The sequence below is a fragment of the Lithobates pipiens genome, unplaced genomic scaffold, assembly GCF_037356315.1.
Source record: "Lithobates pipiens isolate NorthernLeopardFrog02 unplaced genomic scaffold, aLitPip1_a1.2 Scaffold_28, whole genome shotgun sequence".
Taxonomy (NCBI): Eukaryota; Metazoa; Chordata; class Amphibia; order Anura; family Ranidae; genus Lithobates; species Lithobates pipiens.
In genome coordinates, this window is record NW_027507789.1 from 179636331 (window position 1) to 179664157 (window position 27827).

At 44.2% G+C, this 27827-nt stretch overlaps 1 protein-coding gene across 1 annotated transcript; it reads right to left on the reverse strand.

Annotated features, from left to right (window-relative positions):
* Positions 1 to 1225: 1225 nt before the first annotated feature.
* LOC143935863 (all-trans-retinol 13,14-reductase-like) lies at positions 1226 to 27642 on the reverse strand. The gene is made up of 11 exons (XM_077460008.1): positions 27261 to 27642; positions 25423 to 25605; positions 22703 to 22932; positions 20553 to 20748; positions 14373 to 14567; positions 12011 to 12130; positions 11785 to 11923; positions 9550 to 9659; positions 5425 to 5591; positions 3229 to 3388; positions 1226 to 1836 (listed from the first exon to the last, which is right to left on the reverse strand). Exons 1-11 carry the CDS (start codon positions 27424 to 27426, stop codon positions 1691 to 1693), a joined length of 1812 nt encoding a protein of 603 aa, XP_077316134.1. The 5' UTR covers positions 27427 to 27642; the 3' UTR covers positions 1226 to 1690.
* Positions 27643 to 27827: the final 185 nt, after the last annotated feature.

A 27827-nucleotide genomic window follows, 5' to 3' on the forward strand; every position in this document is an offset into this window, starting at 1 on the left:
TCCAGGTTAAAGGTGATAGCAGGTATGGTTAGTGATCAAAATATTGATCAAAAGAGAGGAGACTGTAATGGAAATTTGTAGGTTCTGTATATAATTGTATTCTATTTTATGTGTATTGCACAATGCCCTCACTGTGCACACGGCACTAATAACATGTTTTGCATTCTTTCGAGTTCTGATTAGAATAAGCCTGCCTATGTAACGCCCCTTGTTACCATAAATGTACAATTGTAATATTAATGTGATACCTACGTAATCATGTGTATAAAAGCCTTCAAATGCGTCATAATAAAGGAGAACGGTTATTTGGAAAGATAAATATCCATTTCACCAAGTATCCCTCCAGTTCTCTGAAAAGAGTCTGGGGTAACCGCACTGGGCAGTTGCGAAAGAAATAAAGAAATTTAGGCAGATAGACCATTTTAATAATGCTAATACGTCCCAATAAATTCAAAGAGAGAGAGGTCCATTTGGCACAATGATCCTTCATTTGCTGTATAAGGGGGCGGACATTCAGATGTTGGTATGACTGGAGGTCCCTTGTTACTTTAATGCCCAGGTAAGTAAACTCCTCAACCCACCGCAACGACAGCCGAGGCGCCAGACCCGCCGCCCGTTCATCCAATGGGAAGAGCACCGACTTTGACCAGTTAATCCGTATACCCGAAAACCTCCGCATCCTGCAAATATAGTAGGGCATCGTCCGCGTATAGGGAGATTTTCTCCTCCAGAGGGCCCACCTTAAGTCCAACTATCCGTTCGGACTGCCTGACCAGAGCCGCCAGCGGCTCCAGAGCTAAGGCAAAAAGGCTAGGAGACAGTGGGCATCCCTGTCGGGTGCCCCTCTGAAGGAGAAAGGATCCCGTGAGGGAGTCATTCACTCTAATTCTCGCCCTCGGGGCTCTGTACAACAGCTGTAGCCACTGAAGGAACCTAGGACCTAGCCCAAACTTATGCAATACCTGCCAGAGGAACCTCCACTCTACTGAGTCGAAAGCCTTCTCTGCGTCCAGAGAGGCTATGACTCTCTTACCCCCATTCATGTGACGGGCAGACAGATTCAAAAAAAGCCGGCGGATGTTAACATCGGTGCCCTTACCCGGCATAAACCCGATTTGGTCCGTATGTATCAAATCCTCAATGACCCCCCGCAAGCGAAGGGCCAGAATTTTGGCCAGCAGTTTAGCGTCTGCGTTGATCAAGGAGATAGGCCAATACGACGCACGGGATTCAAATATTTTTATTGCAAATTTTTAACACCATGCAGGACACGATTTAGAAGTTTATTAATTCTGGACTGATATTGCATATTTGACCTGGACATCAGTAGCTAAAATCACGGGCTGGCCTCTTACATATCTTGACAATGTGGGATTTCCATTAATACTTTGTGTCTCGCCTCCTTCCACAGGGCTATAGAAATGTGCCACTCTTGCAGCTGGCTTACCTTACTATTTGTTTATCGCTCATTACAGAAAATCATTTTGGGGAACATTCTAAATTGACTTTGTCAGTAGCAAAGCAGGGAAACTGGGAATTCTGGTGAAGATCCTGAACGTAACGAAAGCCAGAATGTGACGCCACTTGTCAAGAACCATACAAAACTGGTAAAATATGAGTTCTGGGTGGAGCTGTCTGTGAACACGTACTAAGAAAAGTTGTAATCTTTCTGGCAATGTTTCTGTCTCTATTAGCAGCACCTCAGTTGCTTGCGACGTTTAATGCGCTTTTTCAGCATCATTAAGTCGATGTACAAGATACGGTTCAGAACGGCACAGGCGCAGATCAATCCTCCATGTACAGCACCCGCCACTCCACTGCTAAACACGTCTTGCCCTGAAAAAAAATAGTGACGTGTTAAAACATTCCAGAGAGCTTTGGAATTTCTAATTTCCAGTCATACAGCAGTCAAGAAATAGTCCTTGTACTTGGATGGGGTAGGGGACATATGGGATGCCCAGTGTATCAATAGGAATTCATTAGGGACACAACTACATACATCCTGCATATGTACACCTTTTCCTCTTCTCTCTCCGGCACAGACTTGCTTGTAGAATTACAACTCCCAGGACCAGCTAGCACTGAATTGCAGGCCTAACACTGGTTCAGCCAGGCCCAAAGCAAAAATGCCCTTTGCAAGCAAGGACCACGGGCCCCTATGGTGTAGCAAAATGTGGTAGTCCTAGTACTAGCTGTCCCATGTGGCTACTGATCCCAGTACCACCTCTTCAGGCCCTGCCAGCCCTCCTGGCTCCAGCTGCCTCTTTTCACTGCCTGTGCCACCACAGTCCTCCTTACTGACTCTGCACTAATCCCTGACTGCTTGCACCCAGTCCTCTCAGGCTTGCCTCCCAGTCCTCACCAGCCCTCTTGGCTGCAACTTGTTCTTCCTCCTGGAGACTTGCCTGGCAGTGTTCTCCTGCTGTCCTCTCCTTGCTCCCGTGTTTTCTGTCCAGTACACCTTTGTTGGTTGTAAGAAGGTCCCGTCCACACCAGCCCTCTCCATTCCCGTCCACACCCGAGCCCACACCCAATGTCACATCCCCCCCTCCCCCCAGACTGGGGAGCTCCATCAAAGGCCACGACAGCCCAACACTCCATCTCCAGCTTCCACCTGAACAACTCCTCCCCAGCTGGGCTGATCCAGAGTATTTGCCAACCCAAGTTGGGGATTGGTCAGGGCCCTCAGCATATGCCAGGCAGCTCCACCTTACCCCTCCTCCCCCTTTCCAGAAAGTTCTAGTGCATTCTGGAAAGAGATGGGAGGTCTCAGTGATGCTGCCTGTGAGTCATCCAACTCTCCCTGGATTTCTGACCAACCCAGGAAACAAAAACCAACAGGCTTGGCTACCAGCCAAGCCTGCATAAATTTACCTGTGTTAAAAAAACAAACAAATAAAAAACAATTTCTACTTTTAGCACTAGAGGGTACTTCAAGTTAAAGACAAACGATTTTTTCCTAATTTGATGCAATTCTCTGTCCATGCAGCAGGTGCTGCACTAGGCTTATTTTAAGGTGTAAAGCATTGTATCACTCTCAGCTGTGAGTCATTACAGCAGTGACTTACCCCTTATTATCGGATGGCTGAGACTGAAGTTTCAATCAGATAAAGGGAGCTGCAAAAGCAAGCAGCTTCTGCTGTGCTGTCTACTTAGTTAGGCAGTCCCTCTCAGCACAATGACCTGATTATGGATACAGTGTGATGAACACATGTGTGTCTAGCTTACCTGTTAAGTACAGTCCTGGTACTGAGGTCTGTGCCCTCGTCCGGCTGATAATGTCACATTGGTACCGGCTACAATTCTGTTCAGCTCCATACATTGACCCTAGAGGTGCCCGTAGGTAATACTCATTACTTACTGGGGTTGCAGCTTCCATGTATTCAATCTGTGTATGGAAAAATTGCAGTCACCAGTCACAATCCATTTCTGCCATGACAGTACTTACATTTGGTATTCACGTCAACACAATAAAAAGGTACAATACCTGCCTATTCTTATTGTGAATGCCTGAGGCTTGAGTGACACCACAACTTAGGAAAGAACCTATTAGCACAGGATCATAGGCCATTGATGACTTGTTTTTAAAGGTACAGGCTCCGAGGCTGTCATCTTTGTTCTTGCTTTACTACTTAGTGGGTCACTGGCCTGGAACTAATGCATCGGTTGCCTCAACCCCTGAAAAAGACATTGTTCCCGGCTTTTGATCCACTAACTAGAGAAGATAAGGGTGACAGTCAGTACCAGGACAAGGTCATCTGGAGCCCAGGGCAAAAGATGCCAAACTACGCCCCCCCCCCCCCCAAGATGTATGAACATTATGTGTCAGCATGCTTACCCCTAAGCATAAATCGCCCCCTCCTCCCAGAACAAATCCACCCCCCTGCTGAAATCCCCCCTCCCAGCACAAATATTTGTCTGCCCTATCCCCTCCTCTCAGCTCAACTCCTCTCTATCTTAAAATCTCTCCCAGCACAAATCCACCCCCCCCCCCCCCAAAAGAAAATCACTCCTGCCAGCACAATTCCTCTACCCCTCAAGTTTCCCCTCTGAGTACACATCCTCTCCTCCCACTCCAAATCCCCCCTCTAAACACAAATCCCCCCACCCCCCTTTTTCCCCTCCCAACACTAATACGTCGTGATCATCCCTACTAGCATAAGTCCCCCCCAAAAAAAAAATCACTCCTGCCAGCACAATTCCTCTACCCCTCAAGTTTCCCCTCTGAGTAACCATCCTCTCCTCCCACTCCAAATCCCCCCTCTCAGCACAAATTCCATCCCCCCCTACGTTTCCCCTCCAAACACAAATACGTTCTGATCATCCGTAGTCCCTACTAGCATAAGTCCTCTCCCCCCCAAAAAAAACTTTCCCTCCTAGCACTATTTCCCTCCCATCTCTACCATATCCCCTCTTCTAGCACAAACACCCCACATACCCACTCCTAGCACAAATCGTCATCCCCCCTCCCAACACAAATCCCTCCAAATCACCTTTCCTAACAGCCAACCCCCCCCCCCCCCCCATGTCCCTTCCTAAAACAATTCTTACCCTCTAAATTACTCCACCCAACACATATCCCACCCCCCCCCCCTAAACTTCTCATGGTCCACCTTCATCTCATATGATACCACAGTGCCCAGGGCAGCCACCTCTCCTTCCCAACCCTTGTCCCAGCCCTGGTGACAGTCCCTAAACTTAAAAAACGCTTTCAGAAGTTCTAACCGTTTCTCACGCTACTAAACATGTGTTTTTGTGTTTTCCTATTGAGGGAATTTCTCTTGCACTTCCTGTCCATTGGATCTCAGGTGAAAACAATAAATCTAACAGAAGCTCTAACCCTTTTCCACTCCATTCCAAACTAGATATTTGGCTGGAGTTTGCCTTCAACCCATGTTGGATGTGAGAAAACGAGTCGAGAAATGTCAGGTCACCAGACTAGCAGTGCTGAGTGGCAGAGCTGTGCAAATTTTAAGACTGGATGGACTGAATTACAAATCTTTTGCCAGGTAAAGAGCTATTATTTATGTCATCTGTTTATGTTGTATTTAGTTGTTTGAGCGGATTTCAACTTTAGGGCTCATGTTGACGGACTTTCATTTCAAATGCTGCATTTGCTATTCAAATGCAAATGCATGTGTTTGAATGGCGAATGCAGCATTTGACAAGGAAAGGCTGCGCTTAATTTGCATTGCTTGCAGTAAAAACGCACATCAAAAAGATATCCAAAGGAACACAGCGCAATGCAGTTCAAACAGGACTTCTGAACTGTCATGTGTACAACTCAGTTAAAGTCAATGGGAGTTTGTTGACCTGCGATTAACAGGTGGCAAACACAAGTCAAATGTATGAAAACAATTCCCATCATCGTGAGATTTTTTAGCATGCTGAAACAGATATCCAACCCCTGCTTGTGCTCTGTACCTTGCCCTCAAGCTGCGGGAATTCTTGTATGGCTCTCTCAACCATGTGTTGTGCCAGCTTCATCTTCCTGCTGTGATACTCATCCCCGCGGTGCCGTGGTGTCTGTCCACTCCACTCGGAAAACCACTTATAAGGAGCCATGGTCAGTAGAGTCATACAGGAGCGGCCTGTGATAAAAAAAGGTACATTGTTACAATACAAACAATGTTGCATAACAGAGTTAAATTGAACCAATCCCAGCCTAGAAAATAACAGTGGTTGAAAAGTTTTGAACTTGGGTGGGTAGGGCCTGATGTGGATTCAGAGATACGAGTTCCCCACCAGGTCTGCTCCCCTTGCGACTGACAGCTGGCAGTGGGCAGTTTCCTTAGCCAATAGACAGCCTGCTATCTATAAAAATAAATCTGATGGGGAATTAGTCCTTCAACTTCCCAATCAGGCTCCTCCTACTCTCAGCGTCACTGGTTGCTAGGGCCCTGTCGGTTGTGAAGCTGTTCTTGACAACCAGTGACAGGTGGGGAAGGCAGAGGAGGAAGTTAACAGCAGTAAACGTGCCACTCTGCTGCTAAGTGTACAGAGATAGGCACTCTGCTGGTCTCTGTATGCCAAGTTTGAGTTGGCCCTAATTACTTCTGGGTTCCTTATCTACGAACTAAATTTAGCAGCCATTGTGCCACTTTGTAAATTTGAGTAAATTAAGACCTACCTAAATCCACTGCAGGTGTTGGTAAAGTTACCAAAACTGGCAGCAGATACTTTTTAATCTGGCACAGGCCATTTTCAAGGGTCCATACAGCCAAATAAGTTTCATGAGTTTCATGAGTTCTACTGGATTATTGTTCCTGTCTTCTTTCAAAGTCGAGATTACACCCCACCCTTCATGGTGCTAAGCCCAACCTTCTGACTTTCAACTGTCAAATGCCAGACTCTAAGCAGGCAGTAGGAGCTATGGCACTGGGCAGCTGAATGACATGTGTGGGGTATATTAACAGGAGAGGGTTGTGCTTGTGCTTAAAGTGAAACTAAACCTTCCTATCCTTTACTGCCAAGGAATCTGCCATCTTAGTCTCTGCATGATTTGCAGTTGTTATGGTGCTGCATATATGATCAGTTATGACACCAGCCATCTGATGGCTTGACAGCGTGGAGCTCCCCATAAATCAGGGGTGTCCAAACTTTTTTCAAAGAGGGCCAGATTTGATGAAGTGAACATGCTTGAGGGCCGACCATTTTGTCTGACATTCTTCAAACCATTAAAATTCGGTCTAAGTGTGTTCATCCGAGCACTAATACACGGCCCAACAAGAATTCTCTTGCCTTTGTGCTGTGTGTGGTGAATAGATGAGCTCGGGTGTGTTATTTGGATATACCGTATTTAATCTGATTATACCACGCACCTTAACTTTAAAAAGGAAGTCTCAGGGAAAAAAAATTAAAATAAATCTTACATTTTAAATAAAGACCTGTGAGGCAAAATAAGGGTCAGTACCCATCTGCAGCCTTCAGCGTATTGCCATGAATGCAGCCCCCAGCGTATTGCCATGAATGCAGCCCCCACCGTATTGCCATGAATGCAGCCCACACCGTATTGCCATGAATGCAGCCCACACCGTATTGCCATGAATGCAGCCCACACCGTATTGCCATGAATGCAGCCCACACCGTATTGCCATGAATGCAGCCTCCACCGTATTGCCATGAATGCAGCCTCCACCATATTGCCATGAATGCAGCCCCCACCACATTGCCATGAATGCAGCCCACAACACATTGCCATGAATGCAGCCCACAACACATTGCCATGAATGCAGCCCACAACACATTGCCATGAATGCAGACTCACCATTGCCACCAGTGCAGCCTGATTCATGTCCTTTGCAGCCTTGGAGGAGACAGGGAGGGGGGCGGGATGAGCGCTGACAGACATACAGGAGAAACTCCTGTTTCTATCGACGGCCTCTTTACTTGAAAGTCCCGCCTCCTGTGATGGACAAAACAGTTGTCCAATGGCAGCGCAGGAGACGGGACTTCCTTTTACACAGGACGCTGTGTAAACAGGAAATACTCCGTCCTGTATCCACAGCACTCATCCCGCCTCCTCCATGGCAGCCAGCATATCTATCTTTTGTGGCCCCCAGCGATCGGGGATTCGTTGGGGGCCACAAAAGATATATATGTCAACATTACCAGACGGCCATCCGAAACCGGAACGCGGGCCGGACTTTGGACATGCCTGCCATAAATGTTTACTGTACAAAATAAGGTCCATTGGCATGGACCATAGGGTGAGTACATGGATTAAAAATTGGCTACAAGGTCGAGTTCAGAGGATGTTGATAAATGGGGAATACTCAGAATGGTCAGGAGTGGATAGTGGGGTCCCCCAGGGTTCTGTGCTGGGACCAATTCTATTTAATTTGTTCATAATTGACCTGGAGAATGGGGTAAAATGGTTCAATCTCTGTATTTGCAGACAATACTAAGCAATGCAGGGCAATAACTTCTCCGTAGGATGTGGAAACCTTGCAAAATGATCTGAACAAATTAATGGGGTGGGAAACTACATGGATAATGAGGTTCAATGTAGAAAAATGTAAAATAATGCATTTGGGTGACAAAAATATGAATGCAATCTATACACTGGGGGGAGAACCTCTGGGGGAATTTGGGATGGAATAGGACCTGGGGATCCTAGTAGATGATAGGCTCAGCAATGCCAAGCTGCTGCTAACAAAGCAAACAGAATATCGGCATGCATTAAAAAGGGGATCAACTCCAGAGATAAAATGATAATTCTCCCGCTCTACAAGACTCTGGTCCAGCCGCACCTGGAGTATGCTGTCCAATTCTGGGCACCGGTCCTCAGGAAAGATGTACTGGAAATTGAGCGAGTACAAAGAAGGGCAACAAAGAGTTTGGAGGATATTAGTTATGAAGAAAGGTTGCGAGCACTGAACTTATTCTCTCTGGAGAAGACACACTTGAGAGGGGATATGATTTCAACTGATAGGCGACACTGATGGGCACTGATGTTCCTGCACTGATAATCAGTGTAAACAATGTACTGACAGTCTTGTCGGTTAACGGCTCTCTTTTCCTCACACAGACACATCATGCGGTGCGCACACAGCCAGGGACACAGCATCACCATCCTTCTCACTGGCTCGAAGGCTTGAATAAACAGTCTAGTACTTTTATTGCTGGATTAAATTTGGATGTGTGTAGGGGAGACATGGGATACCCCAAAATAACTGAATTTACTAAGGATACTTCTCTTCTCACTGTTCTGGCATAAACCTTCTGTAAAGTTCACTATTGGCTGGGAAAATACCCAGGCTTTTGTAGAACTGAGAACCACACACAGTCACTAGGGAACAGAATGTAGGTCAGTACTCCCAATGCTAAAGGATCATCAGTTGCCTCCTTCTGATATCCATTGGGCGCTTTTCTTTTTTTTTTTACAATTTATACTGGTCACTCTTCAGTGAGAGAGACACAGACTCAGTTTAGACTATAGCTGGAACCTCAATGAACTTCATGCAGCCATTCCAGCAGACTGCCCTAAGGGGCAGAGTAGACAGAGGACTCCTCTGAACTGGACTCAAGATCCACACACTCTGTTCCAGGCCCTCAGATTATTTTTGGGTTCTCCAGCCACCTACTGGACACACCTATCCAGGGATTGGCTATTTCTCCATAAATATTCAGCCTACTTTTCCATTCTTCTTCCCACTGTGATTCCAGAATCCTCTAGAAGCCAGGGGGAAGTAATCAGACCAGCAGCCTGTGAAACATTGAGCAGACAGAAACAATCCACCCCAGCTCCACTGATTACAGAGGAGTTAAACTAAATTTGCCTAACATCCTACACTAACTGGGAGGGTTCTACATAACCATTCCCCATATTCTCCAATACTTAAAAAAAATAGGTTGGCTGAAGTTTCATGTTTACAAGTCATTGTAATGCAGAAGATATCTTCATTGAATCTTATAGCTGAAAATGTACATGTGTGTATATATATATAGCCTGGGACAGTGTATCTACAAATATCTACAAGTATATCCCAGTAACAAAGTTAAAAGGGTAAAGCATACTTGTTTCGGCATTTAAAACATGCTCCCTACCTGGGTGTCTCTGCTGGTAAGTCGGATCTTTGCCAGATGGGAATGTGATAAACATCAGAGGTAAATCCTCGCAGATCTCCTCCCACTCCAAGGATAAGAACTTCTCCATCCTAAAAAAAACTCATATTCAAAAATAATAAAAAGGACACATTTCAAAACAAGACTTTTTTCCCTCTTTTTATAAAGTTTTGATAGTTTAACATCTGGTAGATGCTGAAGATTAGGGATGATCTGAGGTGTGCTTGAATCCTAATCTGAAACCACCTAAGCGAGCTCCCCAGGAAGCTGTTGTTGGACTGGGCCAATCATAAGTGGCCAGGGTATTCCCTGCAGCCGCATGTATGCGACCCCTCTTATACGCATGGCTGCAGGGCAGGGAATGCCCGGGCTGCAAATAATGGGCCCAGTACGGGTGACAGCTTCCTGGTGGATTCAGACTAGGATCCCAACACACCTGAGCTCATCCCTATTGAAGAATTAGCCCTGGTTCACACTGATGTGATTTTGAATGCATTCCAGAATGCATGGAATCCCATGACAAGTGAAATAACATGATGGAGGCTGTGCACATATATGCAGTCTGAATGTGATGCTATTTTGAAACAGGGTCCTGTGCAGGTTTGGTGCGGTGTGATGCAATCTAGTACTCCATATAGTGAAATTGAATTGCATGCAAAAATGCATAGCAATTCAAAGATAATGTGATTCCAGTGTGATTTGTACAAGTTTGTGGTGTTTTCTGGAGAGAGACAGAAAGAGAGAATTAATGCAATTTGGAGCTGCATCCAAATCCGATGCAAAACGCATTGGAATTGCATCTGAACCTGCATCAACTCACACTGGACGTGATCCTTGAAATCACACTAAAAAACTCACTATAAGGTTCCATGCACACTAGCATTTTTTTATAAGCTCAAAAGCAGCTTCTAGGAGCTTAAAAAAATGCTAGTCTGCATGAAGCCTTAAATCTGTAAGTGTGAACCTCTTACCTTGTCTTAGCCCTTGTACACACGGTCGGAGAATCCATCGGAATGTGTCCTATCGGACCGTGTTGTCGGATAATCTGACTGTGTGTGGTATGCATCGGACTGTTTCCGTCAGAATATCCGTCGGACCCAATTTTCCAACTTGTTAGAAATATTTTCCGACAAACTGGTCCGATAGGACATACTCCGATCATGTGTAGAGAATTTTGATCGGACAAAGTGCCACGCATGCTCAGATCAAATTCCTACACCAAAGCTATTGGCTACTAGCCTGAACGTAGTCCCGTCGTAACGAAATAACCTCATCACGTTCCGAACGATCGGATTTTCCGACAACTTGGTCCGACCGTGTGTATGCAACAGTTTCGGACACAATCCGTCGGACAAAATCCGTCGGACAAAATCCAACGAATTTGGTTGGCAGAATGTCCGACCGTGTGTACAAGGGCTTAAACCATCTGTTTCTCTTAAGGACCATGCTTGTGAGATCTGTGCACACCTGCTGTGCTCACTATGAAGGGCTTACACCATCCTTGTTTGATATTTTAATAATATAGCGGGATGTCCTTTATGTTGGGTTCTCAGCATGGGTTAACTGGCAACCTTCTCCTGCCTTTTATCCAGGGTATGTAAGCAGTGTGGAGTAGAGTGACTGGGCGTTTTGTTAGGCAGCAGAGGGACCACCTGGGTGGCACTGGCATCCATGGTTTTCTCAACAGATACAGTGGAGAAGTGAGTGTGCCTGCTAAGAGACAGGAAGTCTCAAAAAAGAAATGAGTGCAGCCATCTCATCTAAGGACTGATAAGCTGCATTATATTATATTTTCGTTCTTGAGTTTAGATCAGCCTTTCTCAACCTTTTCAACACAGAGGAACCCTTCAAATAGATCTCCGGTCTCGGGGAACCCCTGCTAAAAATTAGAAGTCTACAACTCATGATACATTAGTGTGATGGTCAATGGGAAGAATGGGCCTTACACTTGTGGTCATTGGGAAGAATTACCTCCTTACAGATAGCTAAAAAGATCAATGGGGTCAGTGGGAACTTATCTGAGAGGCAGAAATTGCCCAATGCTGAAGGAACCCCTAGCAACCTTTGAAGGAACCCTAGGGTTCCACGGAACACTGGTTGAGAATCACTGGTTTAGATATTCATTAAAAAAAATCCATGAAATGAAGTTGTTTCTGAATTCTCTGGATGACATTTGCATGCTTAGCTAAAAGGGGACACCTTTTGTGTAAGACTCACAAGCCATTGAGATCGTTCTCGGGGTAGATCCAGAGATTGGTGGATTTCAACCCAAGTTCTTCACTTGTCCCGCGAAGACCAACGAATGCTAAAAAGCAGCCCATTCCATGCTGGAGCCTGGAGAGGAGTGAGGCCACTTCTAGTGCAGGAAGACAGAGGAGACCACGGTTATGGAAAGAAGAGAGGAACATGGAATGGTTTTAGAAATGTTTTTGGCCTCCATTACCCGGTACTGCTTTTATCTCTGGTGGCAGGAGTTGATTGTAAGTGTTGAAGATGCCAGCATCTGATATGATGATTGGTGCATTAATGCATACCTCTCCCTCTTTTCTCTGTATAGCCACACCTAATGAGGAAACAAGAAAGTTGGATAATTGCTACAGCTAAAATTTCCAGCTATTATTATTTACCCTTCACAGAAACCACAGTACAAAAACTTCATCTGCTTTTCTTTCAGAAGGATGGATCCACCTTTGGCACCATCAAGGGTCACCATCTAATTCCTGGACTGAGATGGTGACTCAGGGATGATGAGGCCATGTAAAAACCTTATGCCTGTGTAGTTCTTGTCTGTGCTTACAAATGTATGACACAGATCACCCCCTCTTACATTTCAACTTGCAATAGGGTTACAATGCACAGTCTGATTGATCACTGGTATGCAGCAAACTGATAGCATCATCTCAGCCTGGGCTAAGTAACTAGACTAGCCACTTGAAGACCAGGCCTTTTCTGGCACTTTGTTTCCAAAACAGTATTTTTTACTACAAAATTAGTTAGAACCCCCAAACGTTATATATTTTTTTAAAGCAAAGGCCTTAGAGAATAAAATTTGCAATTCTTTATGTGACACTGTATTTGCGCAGCGGTTTTTCAAACTCAACTTTTTTTTGGAAAACCATATACGGTACTTTTTTGCATTTTAATGCACAAAAAACAATAGATAACCCAATTTTTTGGTAAAATATAAAAGATGACGTTTTGCCGAGTAAATAGACACCAAACATGTCACACTTTAAAAATTGTGCACGCCAGTGAAACAGCGACAAACAACATCAATTGATTTATAAGCCTTTACAAGTTACCACTTTAGATTTACACAGCAGGTCTGGTGTTAGAATTACTGCCCATGATCTGAAGTTCATGACGATACCTCACATGTGTGTAATGATCGCTGTTTGCATGCGTGCGGGACCAATGCATGTGTCCGCCTTTGCGCTTGAGCACAGGGGGCCATTTTTTTTAAAATGATTTATTTATTTACTTTTATTTTTACACTGTCACTTAAATTTTTTTTATCACTTTTATTGCTGTCACAAGGGATGTAAACATCCTTTGTGACAGCAATAGGCATGTGACAGGTACGCTTTATGGAGAGATCTGGGGTCTATAAGACCCCAAATCCCTCCTCTGCCCTAAAAGCATTAGATCTGTGTGTTTGAATCCTTTCGATTTTTGAAAATGGCGCCGTTGACATGCGGGTAAAACTGAAATGATGTCAGGTCATTGATTTGGGGTTACCATAGCCAAGAGTCAAACAAAACTGACCTGGTGTTTGGTTGGTTCTCTGATCAGCTGGCAAAAGCGCCTGCTAGTTGATCGGGACTCCCTGTGGGATGGAATATCCCAGTAAAGTCATGGAAGACAGTGGGAGGGGGACGTCCCCTCCCACTGCTTGTAAAAAGCAATCCAGCATCTAGTTAGCCAGTAGGATTGCTTTTAAAAAAGAGCTGACTGCTGGCTCGGCTCTAAAAAACAGTGCCAGGATGATGCCATCACAGGAGGCAGTTGAAGGAACCCTAACTGGAGAGGCAGCAGAGAGAGCAAGGAGAGACAGTGAGTAGATCAGCACGGTGCAGGGACAGACAAAGGGAGAGACTGCCAGCTGTAGTAGTGCTCTCTTGAAGACAGCGGTGTTCCAAGTCTTCATCTAAGCTTGCCCTGGGGAGCCTCCATGTGTCTTTCAGTCAGGACTGGGAAGAGGAAGGAGCCAGGTGGGCTGATATTTTCTGCAGGCAGTGTCTACAGAGAGGCAGAAGGTGGTGCAAGATGCTGTTCACTCCATTTGTGCTACATCACAAAGGGACTGAGAGTTCCTGCCTGTAATGGGCTGTTGCTGAGTGAGCCAGCAGTTCTGTACAAAGGGATCCAAGTTTGTGCATACAAAGGGAACCAAGTTTGTGCAGGAGAAAGTAAGAAGAGGAATCTGTAAACAGAGAGAAAGTTGTCCCTGGTTCTGTTATATGGACATTTTTAAGTTGGGCATCCCTAACCTCTTAGCCCATCCAAGTTATCATCCCCTAATAAAATAAAAACAAGCCAAATGACTGATTTATGTGTCTGGATGAAAGAAGAAAATGCTGTGTGACTGGCATCAGTGGGGAACCCTGACTTCAGTTACTCGTACAGGGGTAGTGCTACAAAAATATATACTGCAGCTGTATATTGTGACATGTTAGGAATGTTTTAATGCACAATTGTTAAGGTGCTGAAAGGTCCACTTTAATAATGTGACATTGGCAACTGTTACAAAAATGGATTCCCACCACCTGCCATTCTTTTTTATTTGGCTTTCCCATTCCATTCACCTGTAGCTCTGCCATTGGTCAGCAGGATCCGTGAGACTGAGGCCCGTACAAGCACTCTTCCTCCGGCACGCTCAATAACGGGAATCATATGAAAGGCGATTTCGCTGCTCCCTCCCCGCGGGTACCAAGCGCCTCTTTTGTAATGATGGATCAGGAGGGCATTAATCATGAAACTGGAGTCATTTGGAGGCACACCTGTAACAAAAAATGTTTTATATATGGACTGAAAGGAGAACCAGAGAATTTCTCTAGTGGTGGCACAGGCAGAAATAAAAACTTAATTCCAACCCTTCCCCACTTGATCCACTTGACTTGAAGCTAAAGCATTGACATTCAATACAAAGTGCATTGCAATATGTGTTGACATAGTCACATAGGTGAGGTTGAAAAAAGACACAAGTCCATCAAGTCCAACCTATGTGTGTGATTATATGTCAGTATTACATTGTATATCCCTGTATTTTGCAGTTGTTCAGGTGCTTATCTAATAGTTTTTGAAACTATCGATGCTCCCCACTGAGACCACCACCTTTTACAGTAAAGAACCCTCTATGTAGTTTAAGGTTAAACCTCTTTTCTTCTAATTTTAGTGAGTGGCCACGAGTCTTATTAAACTCCCTTCCGCAAAAAAGTTTTATCCCTATTGTGGGGTCACCAGTATGGTATTTGTACATTGAAATCGTATCCCCTCTCAAGCGTCTCTTCTCCAGAGAGAATAAGTTTAGTGCTCGCAACCTTTCTTTATAACTACTGTCCTCCAGACCCTTTATTGTCTTTGTTGCCCTTCTTTGTACTCGCTCCATTTCCAGTACATCCTTCCTGAGGACTGGTGCCCAGAACTGGACAGAGTTGATCCCCTTTTTAATGCATGCCAATATTCTATATTCTGTTTGCTTTGTTAGCAACAGCTTGGCATTGCATGCCATTGCTGAGCCCATCATCTACTAGGACCCCCAGGTCATTTTCCATCCTAGATTCCCCCAGAGGTTAACCCCCCCCCAGTGTATAGATTGCATTCATATTTTTGCCACCCAAATGCATTATTTTAATTTTTTTCACATCAAACCTCATTTGCCATGTAGTTACCCACCACATTAATTTGTTCAGATCTTCTTGCAAGGTTTCCACATCCTGCTTAGCTTAGAATCGTCCGCAAATACGGAACCAGGTTTGTGGGGAGAAGGCCTTGTCTTCATCAACATGCAGCAAGATCCTTTGGTGTGCACACCCTAATGCAATAGACTATTGCATTAAGGTGTGCACCCCAGAGCACAAACACACATGCGTGTATATCAACAGAGTAATGGAAGGTGTCAGTAGAGCAGAGATTGGTATCAGTAGGGCAGTGGACGATGTCAGTCATTTTTTATTTACAGTTTTGTTTTTTTAAATACATTTTTATATTTTTTTATTATTATTTGTTTAATTTTTTTTAGGAGTCCCATTGGGGGGCTTTGGTGAAATATCAAGACAGAGCTTCTCAAGTCACTTTCTCTGTAGCCTCAGCTGCACTGGACAGTGAAGGAATGGGAAGTGTTCTGTGCTGAGCAGAAGAGTTTACTATGCTTCAATTAAGAATGAACACAGGTGCAGTACATATTACTCATTGTGTTCATTCAGAAAAGGAAGGCGCTGGTACATGAAATATTTACTGGCCCCCATCACCTGCTCTCAATCCTAAAAACAACCCCTGCGGCAGCCGGAGGGAAAGGAGGGAAGCTGGTAGCACTGCAGGGAGGAGACAAGGGCACCAGGAATCAGGGGAATTGGTTCCACACAGGGTGATTAGGCACACCCGGCACACCCTGTGTGCATGCCTATGCCCTGTAGTTTGCATACTCCTGAGCTATGGGGTGGATTTACTAAAGGCAAGGAGCCTGTGCACTTTGCAAGTGCAGGTGCACTTCTTTTCCCCAAAGCTTAGTGAATGTGGAAAAGCTTCACTTTTTTGGGTACAAGAAAAATAAAAAACAGCATTTTTGCTTGCACATGATTGCATGATGGAAAATAGCAAAGTTTCACCACAATCGTCAAAATCTGGGGAAAATAAGTGCAACTGCAGAGTGCACAGCCTATTTACCTTTAGTAAATCAAACCCTATGTGTTTCATACCCCTGACACCTGCATGGTGCGTATTGCATAGTCTTAACCACAACATCCTCTATATATAACATTCTTGAGCGCTGCACTCTTTAACCTTACATACTCCTTACCCCTGCACTTTGTACATTACATATTACTGACCTCTGCACTCTGTATGTTGCATACGCTAAGCCCTTTGTCCACACGGTCGGACATTCCGACGGAAAATGTCCGATTGGACCGTGTTGTCGGATAATCCGACCATGTGTGGGCTCCATCGGACTGTTTTCGTTGGAATATCCGACGGACCAAGTTTTCCAGCTTGGCTATAAAACTTTCCGACAACATGATCCGATCGGACCTTGTCCGATCATGTGTAGAGAATTCTGATCGGACAAAGTGCCACGCATGCTCAGATCAAATTCCTAGACCAAAGCTATTGGCTACTAGCCTGAATGTAGTCCCGTCATAACGAAATAACGTCATCACGTTCTGAACGATCGGATTTTCCAAGAACTTTGTCCGACCGTGTGTATGCAACAGTTTTGGACAAAATCCGTCTGACAAAATCCGTCGGATGTTGTCCGACGGCTTTGGTTGTCGGAATGTCCGACCGTGTGTACAAGGGCTAAGACCTGAAATCTGTATGTAAAATACTGCTGACCCTTGCACTTTGTATGCTGGGCTGTATGTTAATCATTTCAAGTCTTCTGCTTGGCCCAAGGGGACTATCCTTCTGTGTTATTGTTCCAAAGGCTACAGTGCATTGTATTTGAGAAAGTACTCTTGTAAAGCGCATTTGTTCCAGACTGAATTTACTTTGGGTTTTTGTGTATCTTCAAGTAAATATCAATTTTTATTTTAGTATGGTGACATTTTGTAACATTGACTTTAGCATGCTTCCTGCATAAGTTGTTACATTGTAGATAGCACCACACCCCAAACCCCTGTACTTTGGCATGAAGGTGATGTATCTCTTTCCAGTGTGAGCATTAATTGGTTTATCAGGCAAGTAATCAGAATATCAGTAAACTGTCCCTTGGATTGAAGGAACAAAGTGTCATTTCTTATCTTCACTAATTGGTTTATCAGTCTTGTAATCTGAACATCAGTAAACTCATTATGATAAGGTAATCAACACGTAGGGCTAAAATAGCTACTCAGTTTAGGGTAAGATGGACTAGAAGGAACTGACTGGCCCTTCTTCTAAAGCACAAAGCACTGTGAATTAAGGAATATTTTCTAAAAGTGAAATTAAATTCTGCTAATTCTTTTTCATGGACCCCCAGGAGGTTTACGCCATAATGTGCTAGTAATCACCACATATTAACACAATGTGGCAGACTTACCTGTCCGATGAAGCCCTCCAGAATTGCAGTATCAGTGCTCCAGCTGGTCCCATGCACTTCCATCTTCGCCCGGTCTTCCTGCTGGGTTTGCCATGTTCAATTGGTTGAATGGCCAGGCATGCACATGGGAATACCTTACAGAGCAGTGCTGTAAATGTATTCTGAGCTGCATTGACAGGCAGGGAGAAACATTTAAGACAACAGAGACCCCTACTAGAGAATCTTCCCTCTGGCCATCCACTAGGAGGGATATTATCAATGATGCATTCAGGGGTGTAGTATAAATATTTTGTGCAAACTTTTTGAGACTCTCTTCCCCCCAGGCTTTGGCCTGGGGAGGTGTACAGACTGTAGTCTGCCCTGTTTGATCTGTAGCCTTTATGGGGCCTAGCATGTGCTTTGTACTAAGAGCTTCATTGGGGCCAGAAGTGATCTTTTAAAACTGTCCTGCCTGGTCAAAGGGGAGTCTGAACCAGGACTGAGAACCAGGAGGAGGTCCCTGGTGGAGCCAGGAGTGAGGAAGAGGCTGGTTTGTAGGGCAGGCGGGTGGTACTTACTCCATGTTCCACATTAACTCGTTGGGTGCCAAATGTGGGTCACATAGGAAGCCTACCCGAGGTGGGTTCTCTGGGCTACACCAGGCGATGAACGGGCTAATTCATCCTAGAACAGGGGTAACACCTTGCCCGAAAGCATGCTCAGCAATGCTCGGACCAAGTGAGGGCCAAATATTAAGGCAGTTCCTTTAACTCAAAGATGAGCCACTTGTGTGTGGTATTATATGTGGAGATCCTCCAAAGATGTTTTGCCTTCTCCTACACACACAGGTATACATGTTTCATTAGGAGGGACATGCAGAGTCTATGCCCACTCCACCAGTCAGCGTATGTATCTCTGTTACCTCACTCCCAGTAACAGAATGGGGTCCTGCTGAACACATAGTGCAGACTTTATGCTTTATCCACTAAACCTTTCTTGCTCCGTACCCAGTGACCAGGAAAACCCGTGAACACCAAGGAAAGGCGGCACAAGCATTAACTCCTTCCCTCCAAACCTGGGCAGCTGGGTGCTAACTATACATACAGTAGGCTACCTGCCTACAGATTTCTCACAGGAACCAAGTGACTCACTTGGCAGGATGCACAGAGGCCTAGCAGGCTGCATGGAGAAGTCTGCAAGCCAGCTGGAGTGTGGTGTTCCATGTGAAGGCCCTTTGCAAGTGTTGCATCTGTAAGTGTGGGTATTTGCAGCCCCAAACTTCTCATGTGTTCGGAGCAAACAAATATTTAAAAGGATAGTAATGTGACTGGTACCTAATGCATTTTGATCCTCTATTACTATCCATGTACTCAGGCCTGGGGTTAATGGTAGTTCACCCTGCCACTGGGGGTCACTCACATGCCCTTGGAGGGTCAATAGGTGGTACAATGGAATGAAGAATAAATCCTTTTTGTGGATTTACAGGATAGACATAGGAGCCAAAGGATGTTACCACAGCTCATGGCAGGGGTCACAGACACCGACACTCCCAGAATTATTGAATGTTGGAAAGTCTAACAGGAGGCTGCATCAATGGAGCAGAAGTATGGAACAGGGGCTGTCAAAGACATGAATATACCGTAATACCTTTAATGTAGAGAACATTCATCTGGATTTTTTAAATATTCTTTAATACCTTCAAGGCTGAATAATTGCTTCACGATTGCAATAAATGTAAAGATTGTTTGCATTGTTTGGTTTTCTTGATCATTAGGGCTGTGGAAATTAAAGATGAATTCCTCGATTAATCGATTCATTTTTTTGATCGATCAAAATTCTTTTGATCAGTACTCACCTCTCCGCCGGCTTCCGGGTCTTCAGGGAGTTCTGTCAGAGATGTCCGTGACGTCACTGGACTTCTCCCCCCTTCCCCAAGTGCCTCCGTCTGCTAACGAAGGGAAGGGGGGAGGAGTCCGGTGATGTCAAAGTTCTGATTGAACGTAACGCGTACAGGGGAGGAGCTACGCATGACGCCACCCGCTGCTCCCCTACAGAACTAACACGATTGTCGGCTTTACATGCTGTGTTTTTCTCATCTTTATGTGAGTAGTTTGTGTTTGAACACAAAAATGTAATCTTATACTTAAGCGGTGAGCACTTAGATCTTTTCTTTCTACCCATGACCTGGCGTCCTTGCTGAGATCTAAGAAGACGTGAGAGAAGTTTATGGTCCCTGTTAACCCTTTTGATACCCGCTTGCATGACCACCTGTTTGCACAGGGGTCCATGCCATAAGGTGAGAGCGATTAGTTAAACCGGAGGTGGAGGGATTGTCGCGCTACTGTGGAAAGAAAACTACTTACGTCAGTGCTACAGTTTGAATTTAAAATGCATTTGTGTGAACTGTGAAGTTAAGTCATGAATTGTGGAAACGAACTAGTGTCGGGTGATTGTATATAGTGTATACCACATTTGTTCAATTATTTTATTTATTCAAACATAGGACAGGACATACTCGAGAACATACATAGGGGAAAGACAAAAAAAAAAAGTGTATACCACATTTACCACTGACTAATGCAGAGTTACAATGCAAGGAGATCAGCTAAAAGTAGGGATCTGTATGTGCATTATAATTCATCGAAATTAGTCGATTAATCGATCAAAAAAAAAAAAAAACGATTAATTGAACACAAAAATTTTAATCAGTAACAGCCCTATTGATCATGCATGGGGTCTTACGGATAAATATATTGCCACCATCACTCACCATAGAAGAGATAGCTGAAGATAGTCTGCAGATCCTTGTTACTGGTCAGCCTGCTGATCACCTCCTGATGACTGGATTCTGCAAGCCAAAATACTGGTGAAAACCAGTGGAGGAGACCAGATTTCACCAGAAGCAAGGCAAGCCACTGAGGCATCATCTTCAACACTGCCACCAAGGGCACATGGCGAACTGCGGTCTACCAACAGAAACATGACACAATTGTTATCACTTTGGCAGTGGCTTACTGTCATCATTACACTGTCACAAAATCCTAATTTATCAGAGTCTAATACAAAAAAAATCTATTGTCACAACTCATAATCTTCACTTTTGAACCTTCATTGGGCTACCACTGTAAAGCCGCGTACACACGGGCGGACTGTATGGCCTACTTAGTCCGTCGAAACACATTTCAGCGGACAGTCCGCTCGTGTGTGGGCTTCAGCGGACTTTTTCAGCGTGCAGTCTGGCGTACTAAGTATTTCAGATTTTTCGAAATTCTGTCCGTCATACTTTGGTTTCAGCTGACAATCCGCTCGTGAGTAGGCTAGTTCTACGGACTAAGAATGGCGCATGCTCAGAAAGGATTTACACGGCGGAAGGGTGCATTGCTGTGTATAGGACTTCCTATTTCTAGTCCCGTCGTACGTGCTGTACACGTCATCGCGCAAGCTTTCGTCGGACTGTTTGGCTATCCATGTGTGGTCAAGTCCGTTCATTCGAAAGTATGACGGACTGTCCGTCGGATTGTATGACGGACTAAGTAGGCCATACAGTCCGCCCATGTGTACACGGCCTAAGACAGACAGTTCTCCTTTCGTGCACCATTTAAAAACAATCGGATTTCTGGCATGCGGATGAACACGTAAATGCATATACATTAATTGTTCTACCTACCAAATGTTTGTAATTACAGTGCCTTTAAAAAGTATTCCTACCCCTTGAAATTTTCCACATTTTGTTATGTTACAACCAAAAACGTAAATGTATTTTATTGGGATTTTATGTGATAGATCAACATAAAATGGCACATAACTGTGAAGTGGATGGAAAATAATACATGATTTTCAATTTTTTTTTTACAAATAAATATCTGAAAAGTGTGGTGTGCAGACTTGCAGCTGTAATCGTAGCAAAAGGTGTTTCTAAAAAGTATTGACTCGGGGGGCTGAATACAAATGCACACCACACTTTTCACAAATTTAAAACAAAAATTGAAAACCATTTATCATTTTCCTTCCACTTCACAATTATGTGCCACTTTGTGTTGGTCTATCACATAAAATCCCAATAAAATACATTAATGTTTTTGGTTGCAACATGCAAATCTTGGAAAATTTCCAGGCTTATGAATACTTTTTCAAGGTTTTAAGCCGCGTACACACGGGCGGACTGTCTGGCCAACTTAGTCCGCCGAAACACATTTCAGCGGACAGTCCGCTCGTGTGTGGGCTTCAGCGGACTTTTTCAGTGTGCAGTCTGGTGGACTAAGTATTTCGGAATTTCCGTAATACTGTCCGTCAGACTTTGGTTTCAGCGGACAGTCCGCTCGTCAGTAGGCTAGTTGGACGGACTAAGTATGGCGCATGCTCAGAAAGGATTTACACGGCGAAAGGTTGCATTGCTGTGTATTGGACTTCCTATTTCTAGTCCCGTCGTACGTGCTGTACATGTCATCGCGCAAACTTTCGACGGACTGTTTTGCATCCGTGTGTGGTCAAGTCCGTTCATTCAAAAGTAGGACGGACTGTCCGTCGGATTGTCTGACGGACTAAGTTGGCCAGACAGTCCGCCCGCGTGTACGCGGCTTTAAAGATAATATCCAGGTAAACAGCTAACTATACAGTTGAAACTGTTGAACCTGTCAAAAGATTTGTAAGCCATAAGATCCAGGCACCCCTGCCAACCATCACAGCCAAATCCTAAACCTACACTGCAGAAGCAATGCAGCTTGGTCAACCCCACCAATGTCGCCACCTGCTGATTGGACAAGCTGTAATACACTAACAATGTCTTCCCCATGCTCTCCCTGCTGTCCTCAAGTTCACTCTCAGGGCCCTCTCTCAGTCTGAGTATTAGCGGAAGCTGATATAAAGACATATTCTGGTTATTACATGCATAGAAGAGCTGACATTGTTCTAATCTCTTACCTTCATCGAGGCAACAAACTTCTCAATAGCTTCCTCCTCTCCAGGGAACTGCTTCTTCAGGGTGTCGGGGAATTCAGATTTTCCTGCATATAGTCGATAGACCTTATGGCCTATCTTAATAGAGTCATACTGAGGTCCTAAGAGGTTCCATTGAAGTTGTCCTTCTGTTAACTGATCCATGATCACCCGTAGCATTCCTCCTTCATGCATCTGCCCCACATAGTGCAGTCCTGGTCCAAAACAGACAATTCTAGAATTACTGTACAGCCGACTCTTATAAAGTTACACGTCTATCATATACTTTAACAAAAGTTTTGATTGTACCAAAAATCAGTACAAAAATAAATAAATAAAGCATCTCATAAGCTCATAAGGACTCACATGTCAGATACAGGAGGATGGCATCCTGGGACAAGTCCTCCAATCCCAAAGAAGGCATGGAGCTACAGGTGACCACAGTTACCCACTATTATATTAAAGCCAAACTACAGTCAAAACTTTTATTTTTAGGGATATTCAGAGTCCTGTATTCCAGTAAGAAGGGCTGACAACCCTGGTTAGTATTTCATCGTAGAACAGGCACTGTGAAACAGGACATTTTGGGCTGATTGGAATTCTGACCAGAATAAAGGGCTAAATATGGGGAAATATTTTGCCCCGACATACACATTAAGTTCCCAAAATTTGGCTAACCATTTTTCTGAAGCTCTACAATCTTACCTGCCCTCTCCAAAAATGTAATGCCCTTTCTAATATCAAAGAGAAGAAAGGGCGCCGCTCATCAATGCATTAATATGTAGATAAATGTGGCCTCAACCAGCGTCACTCCAGTCATGTCCCCCTGGCCAAGCTCACCGGGGTTGGGTCACAGACCTCTGTAGTGAACAGGTATGTTGCACTTAAATGAAATAAACAGTAAATAAATGATATAAACAAGTGAGTCCAAGAGTCACAATTGTGACACAATAGTGAAAGTTTGAATGTTGTGTCACCAACTTCCTCCAACTTGCATGACCACCACCAACAAAAATAGGATGTGCCCTTATCAAAGAGCGTTGACCACCTATTATGGGGGGGGCTTGTACGTCTGGAAAAATCCACGTCTATAAGCTACCGTTTTTATCGCTAATCAGACTTGCTCCGGAAGAAGTCTGATTAGCGACGAAACCGGTCAAGCAATAGCGTCATTTCCTGTCATTGCGTTTGGAGAATTTACCTCTAAAACCACTGTGTCCAGTACATGCTGTTTTAATTATCTTTTCATGTAAGTGCACTAGTGCAGTACCTTCATTGAATCCTGGTAAAAACGGTTTTACACTATTGTAGCGTTTGTCTCTCATTTGGGGTATATGACCTGATGTCACGGTTGGAGTAAAAGAAACCTGATGTCTTCTCCGGTGGTGGCTTGAAGTTTCTGTTGAGTGGACCTCATTCCAGACTTGGAGTTTTCCAGACATACAAGCCATATGTTGACCCCCCGTAATAGGTGGTCAATGCCCTTTGGTAGGGGCACATCCTATTTTTTTGGTGGTAGTCGCACAAGGTGTAGGAAGTTGGTGACACAATATTCAAACTTTCACTATTGTGTCACGTTTTGTGGCTTTTGGACTCACTTGCTTATATAATTTATTTATTATATATTTAATTTACGCGCCACATACCTGTTCACCTATTTAATTTGTGTGATAATATCTCACTTGATTTTTTCGATTTTTTTACAGACCTCTGTGACCCAGCCATAATGAGCAGGGGAAATTTTGTCAGGGGGACGTGGCTGGAGTGACACTGGCTGGGGCCAAATCCATCTACATTTTAATGCACTTGGTTGGTGAGCTTCGCCCTTTCTTCTCTTTGATGCTCTGAGCCCTTGTACACACGGTCGGAGATTCCGACAACCAAATCCGCCGGAGTAATTCCGACGGATTGATTCCGGAAGAGGTCCGGAAGTGATGTTGCATACACACGGTCAGACTAAGTTGTCGGAAAATCCGATTGTACATAACGTGATGATGTTATTTCGTTACGATGGGACTACGTTCAGGCTAGTAGCCAATAGCTTTGGTCTATGAATTTGATCTGAGCATGCGTGGCACTTTGTCCGTCGGAGTAGGCTACACATGATCAGAGTATGTCCGATCATTTTGTCGGAAAGTTGGTCCGTCGGATATTCTGACGGAAACAGTCCGATGCAGACCACACACAGTCGGAATATCCGACAAAACGGTCCGATAGGACACATTCTGTCGGAATCTCCGACCGTGTGTACAAGGGCTGACACCTCTGATAAGTGCACTGACGCCAGCTATCTTCATTGTAACCTGCAGGCAGATCTTTATCTCAGCTTAGAGTGGCACTGAAAGTTTCATTTGGGCCATTTCCAAAATAAGGTAACGGGCAGGTCAGCATATCTGATCAGTTGGAAAACCCAAATAAATATTCTAAGACCATACCTAGTCACCCAATCAATTGAATATGGACATTAGCACTAGACTAAAGGCCAAGCGACCTCTTCCCAGTTTGTGGAACTGTTTGTATAATTGTATCTGACCTTTTACTGGTCACATCACACACTACAGGCACCAAGCATCTAGACTGGTCAAATATCGCTATACATATACGGCATATATACTGTATGTAACTAGTACCACAACATCTTCAGCTTTTTTTTAAAAAGGACCACAGTCCACCCACCTTTATATAAGCATAGAACACACACTCACCCACATCAAACTCAAATCCATGTTCTTGGAAAGTGTGACAACTTCCTCCAGCCTGGTCATGCTGCTCCAGTACAAGAACCTTTTTACCAGCCTTAGCAAGGGCAGTAGCTGCTGTCAGGCCTCCGACTCCACTGCCGATAACCAATGCATCCAGGTTTGGGGGGATCTTGTCCCGAGAGAAACCTGCACTAGACAAGCAATCAGACCTATCAAAGGGCCAGTAGACCTACAATACAACATTCCTCGTATACAGACATTACTTATTTCAAGTGTATTAAATATAGAAATAGACTATATTTGAGAAAAATAAACACTTTAACAATAACCTTGGCTTGCTCTAAATTATGAAAATGTTGATTTGTAATGCAGAGAAATGAGATGATCAAATTTGTAAATTATACTAATAACTTACATTGTTCTGCTATGCTTCAAGGACTACTAGGTGCACCTTGAAATTGTCACTTTGATGTTGTTCGCAGCTCCACTGTACACTCTGTGCTATACATAGGGTTGCCACCTGTCTGGGATTTACCTGGACACTCCGGGTTTTGAATCATGTGTCCAGGTTTCAGTCAACCTGAAACCCAGACACATTATTCAAACAGGAATGTGGCTCGGAATAGGGCCTTATAAGAGGGTGAGGGGGTACTATGCACACCGCATTACTATTCTATTTGGAGTGCCCAAAGGTGTCCCAGATCTGTTACAATCCTATAGTGTGTAATAAAAATAAAAATAAACATTTTGCTGTGCTAAACTGTTTGGGTTTGGCTTGAAGGAAAAGTAACAACACTAGCTGTACAACATTCCACACTACACACTGTCAGGGGCGGACTGACCATTCGGGCTCTCGGGCACTGCCTGAGGGCCCCATGCCACTAAGGGGCGCCATCAGGGTTGCCAGCCTCAATAAAACCAGGGACAGTATGTCAAAATCTGTGTTTTTTTTAAAATCCCAAGATTATAGCTGCCCTGCCTCTCTAGTACCTTTTCAGTGTGTGTGTATGTGTGTATACTATGTGTGTATATTGTGTGTTGGTGTGTATACTGTATGTCTGTGTATACTGTGTGGCCCCATAATCTATTGCTTGGGGTCCCCATAATCTCCTATTGCCTGGGGGCCCCATAATCTCCTAATTACTCTACTCTACAATCTACAGTATGTACAGTAATATACTCCACACGACTACACTCTACACCAGGCTTTCTCAACATTTTAACCCTAGAGGAACCCTAAAAATAATTTTCATGTCTCAAGGAACCCTTACTAAAACCAAATCATCAGGGCTCAATAGGAACAATGCTCCCTATATAAGTGGTCAATAGGAAAAATGTCCCCCTTCAAGTGGTGCTCAGAATGCCACCCTTAAAGACAGCTAAAAAGATATTTGGTGTCATGCTGCTGGCTTTGCTAAGTGGTGCTGAACCTTGAAGTCTGTAGGCATCATCAAATAGGTGGTCCATCAGCCACACCTCAAGGAACCCCTAGGAACCTCTGGAGGAACCTCAGGGTTACACGGAACCCTGGTTGAGAATGGCTGCTCTACACACTTTGTTATATTTGATATACTCCATACCACTCCACCCTATATACCCTGCTGTATGTAATATACTCCACACCTCTCTATTGTGTGTGCTGCTCTGTATGCTACATACTCCACTTGTTTTACCATTACAGGCTCAATTCACCCAACATTATTTTGTCACTTATGGGTGAATGTTAGTGAGCTGAGCTCCTACCTCCTTGTACCTGCAATTCAGAGGTTTCAATCCACAAGAGACTGTGGAAAGACTATCATTGCATTAAATTAAATAATAAAGTGGTCACACACACATACCTTGTTTAAGTACTTTGTTTCGGCTCCTCTCGTCATGGACAAGTGGCTTGGGTGGCTGAACAAAGTCTTCCCGAAACAGACTACCCCATCCATAATAAAACCGTAGAATCAAATACAGCAGCAGCAGAGGTACACCCAGGAGTACACACATCATCCACAGTGCCATTATAGGGTGTACTTACAACAACTCCACCTACAAGCTGGGGAGGTCTAGAGTTCTTGCAGCAAAGAGGCTCTGTAGTTACACTCACCACTATGTACTCTCCTATACATTACACAGATATTAAATATGGTTATATGTAGAATACACAGACAGCAGTAGAACTCTCACAATTCCGGTACAAGCTGAACATGCCGTGTACTTGGAAACGTTTGGAATTAAAGGGAACAAAGGTTCTTTCTTATCTCAGCAAATCCAGAGACACTCCCCTATATAGAGCAGATATTAAAGAAACAATTCCAAAGATATACATTGGCCAAAAAAATAGAAACCCTATCCCACAGCTATGATATATGGTGCTTGTTAGTTCCCTTGTGATAGCAATAAAATTAAATGAAAGGAAAAAG

Excerpts from the sequence above, each read along its gene's own strand:
- LOC143935863 (XM_077460008.1), bottom strand. The coding sequence starts at position 27,426 with ATGGCACTGTGGATGATGTGTGTACTCCTGGGTGTACCTCTGCTGCTG. Across the intron at positions 25,606-27,260 it reads AAACAAAGTACTTAAACAAG|GTTTCTCTCGGGACAAGATC; the intron begins GTATGTGTGTGT and ends TGTCTAGTGCAG. Across the intron at positions 9,660-11,784 it reads GAGAACGATCTCAATGGCTT|GATGGAGAAGTTCTTATCCT; the intron begins GTGAGTCTTACA and ends AGTTTTTTTTAG.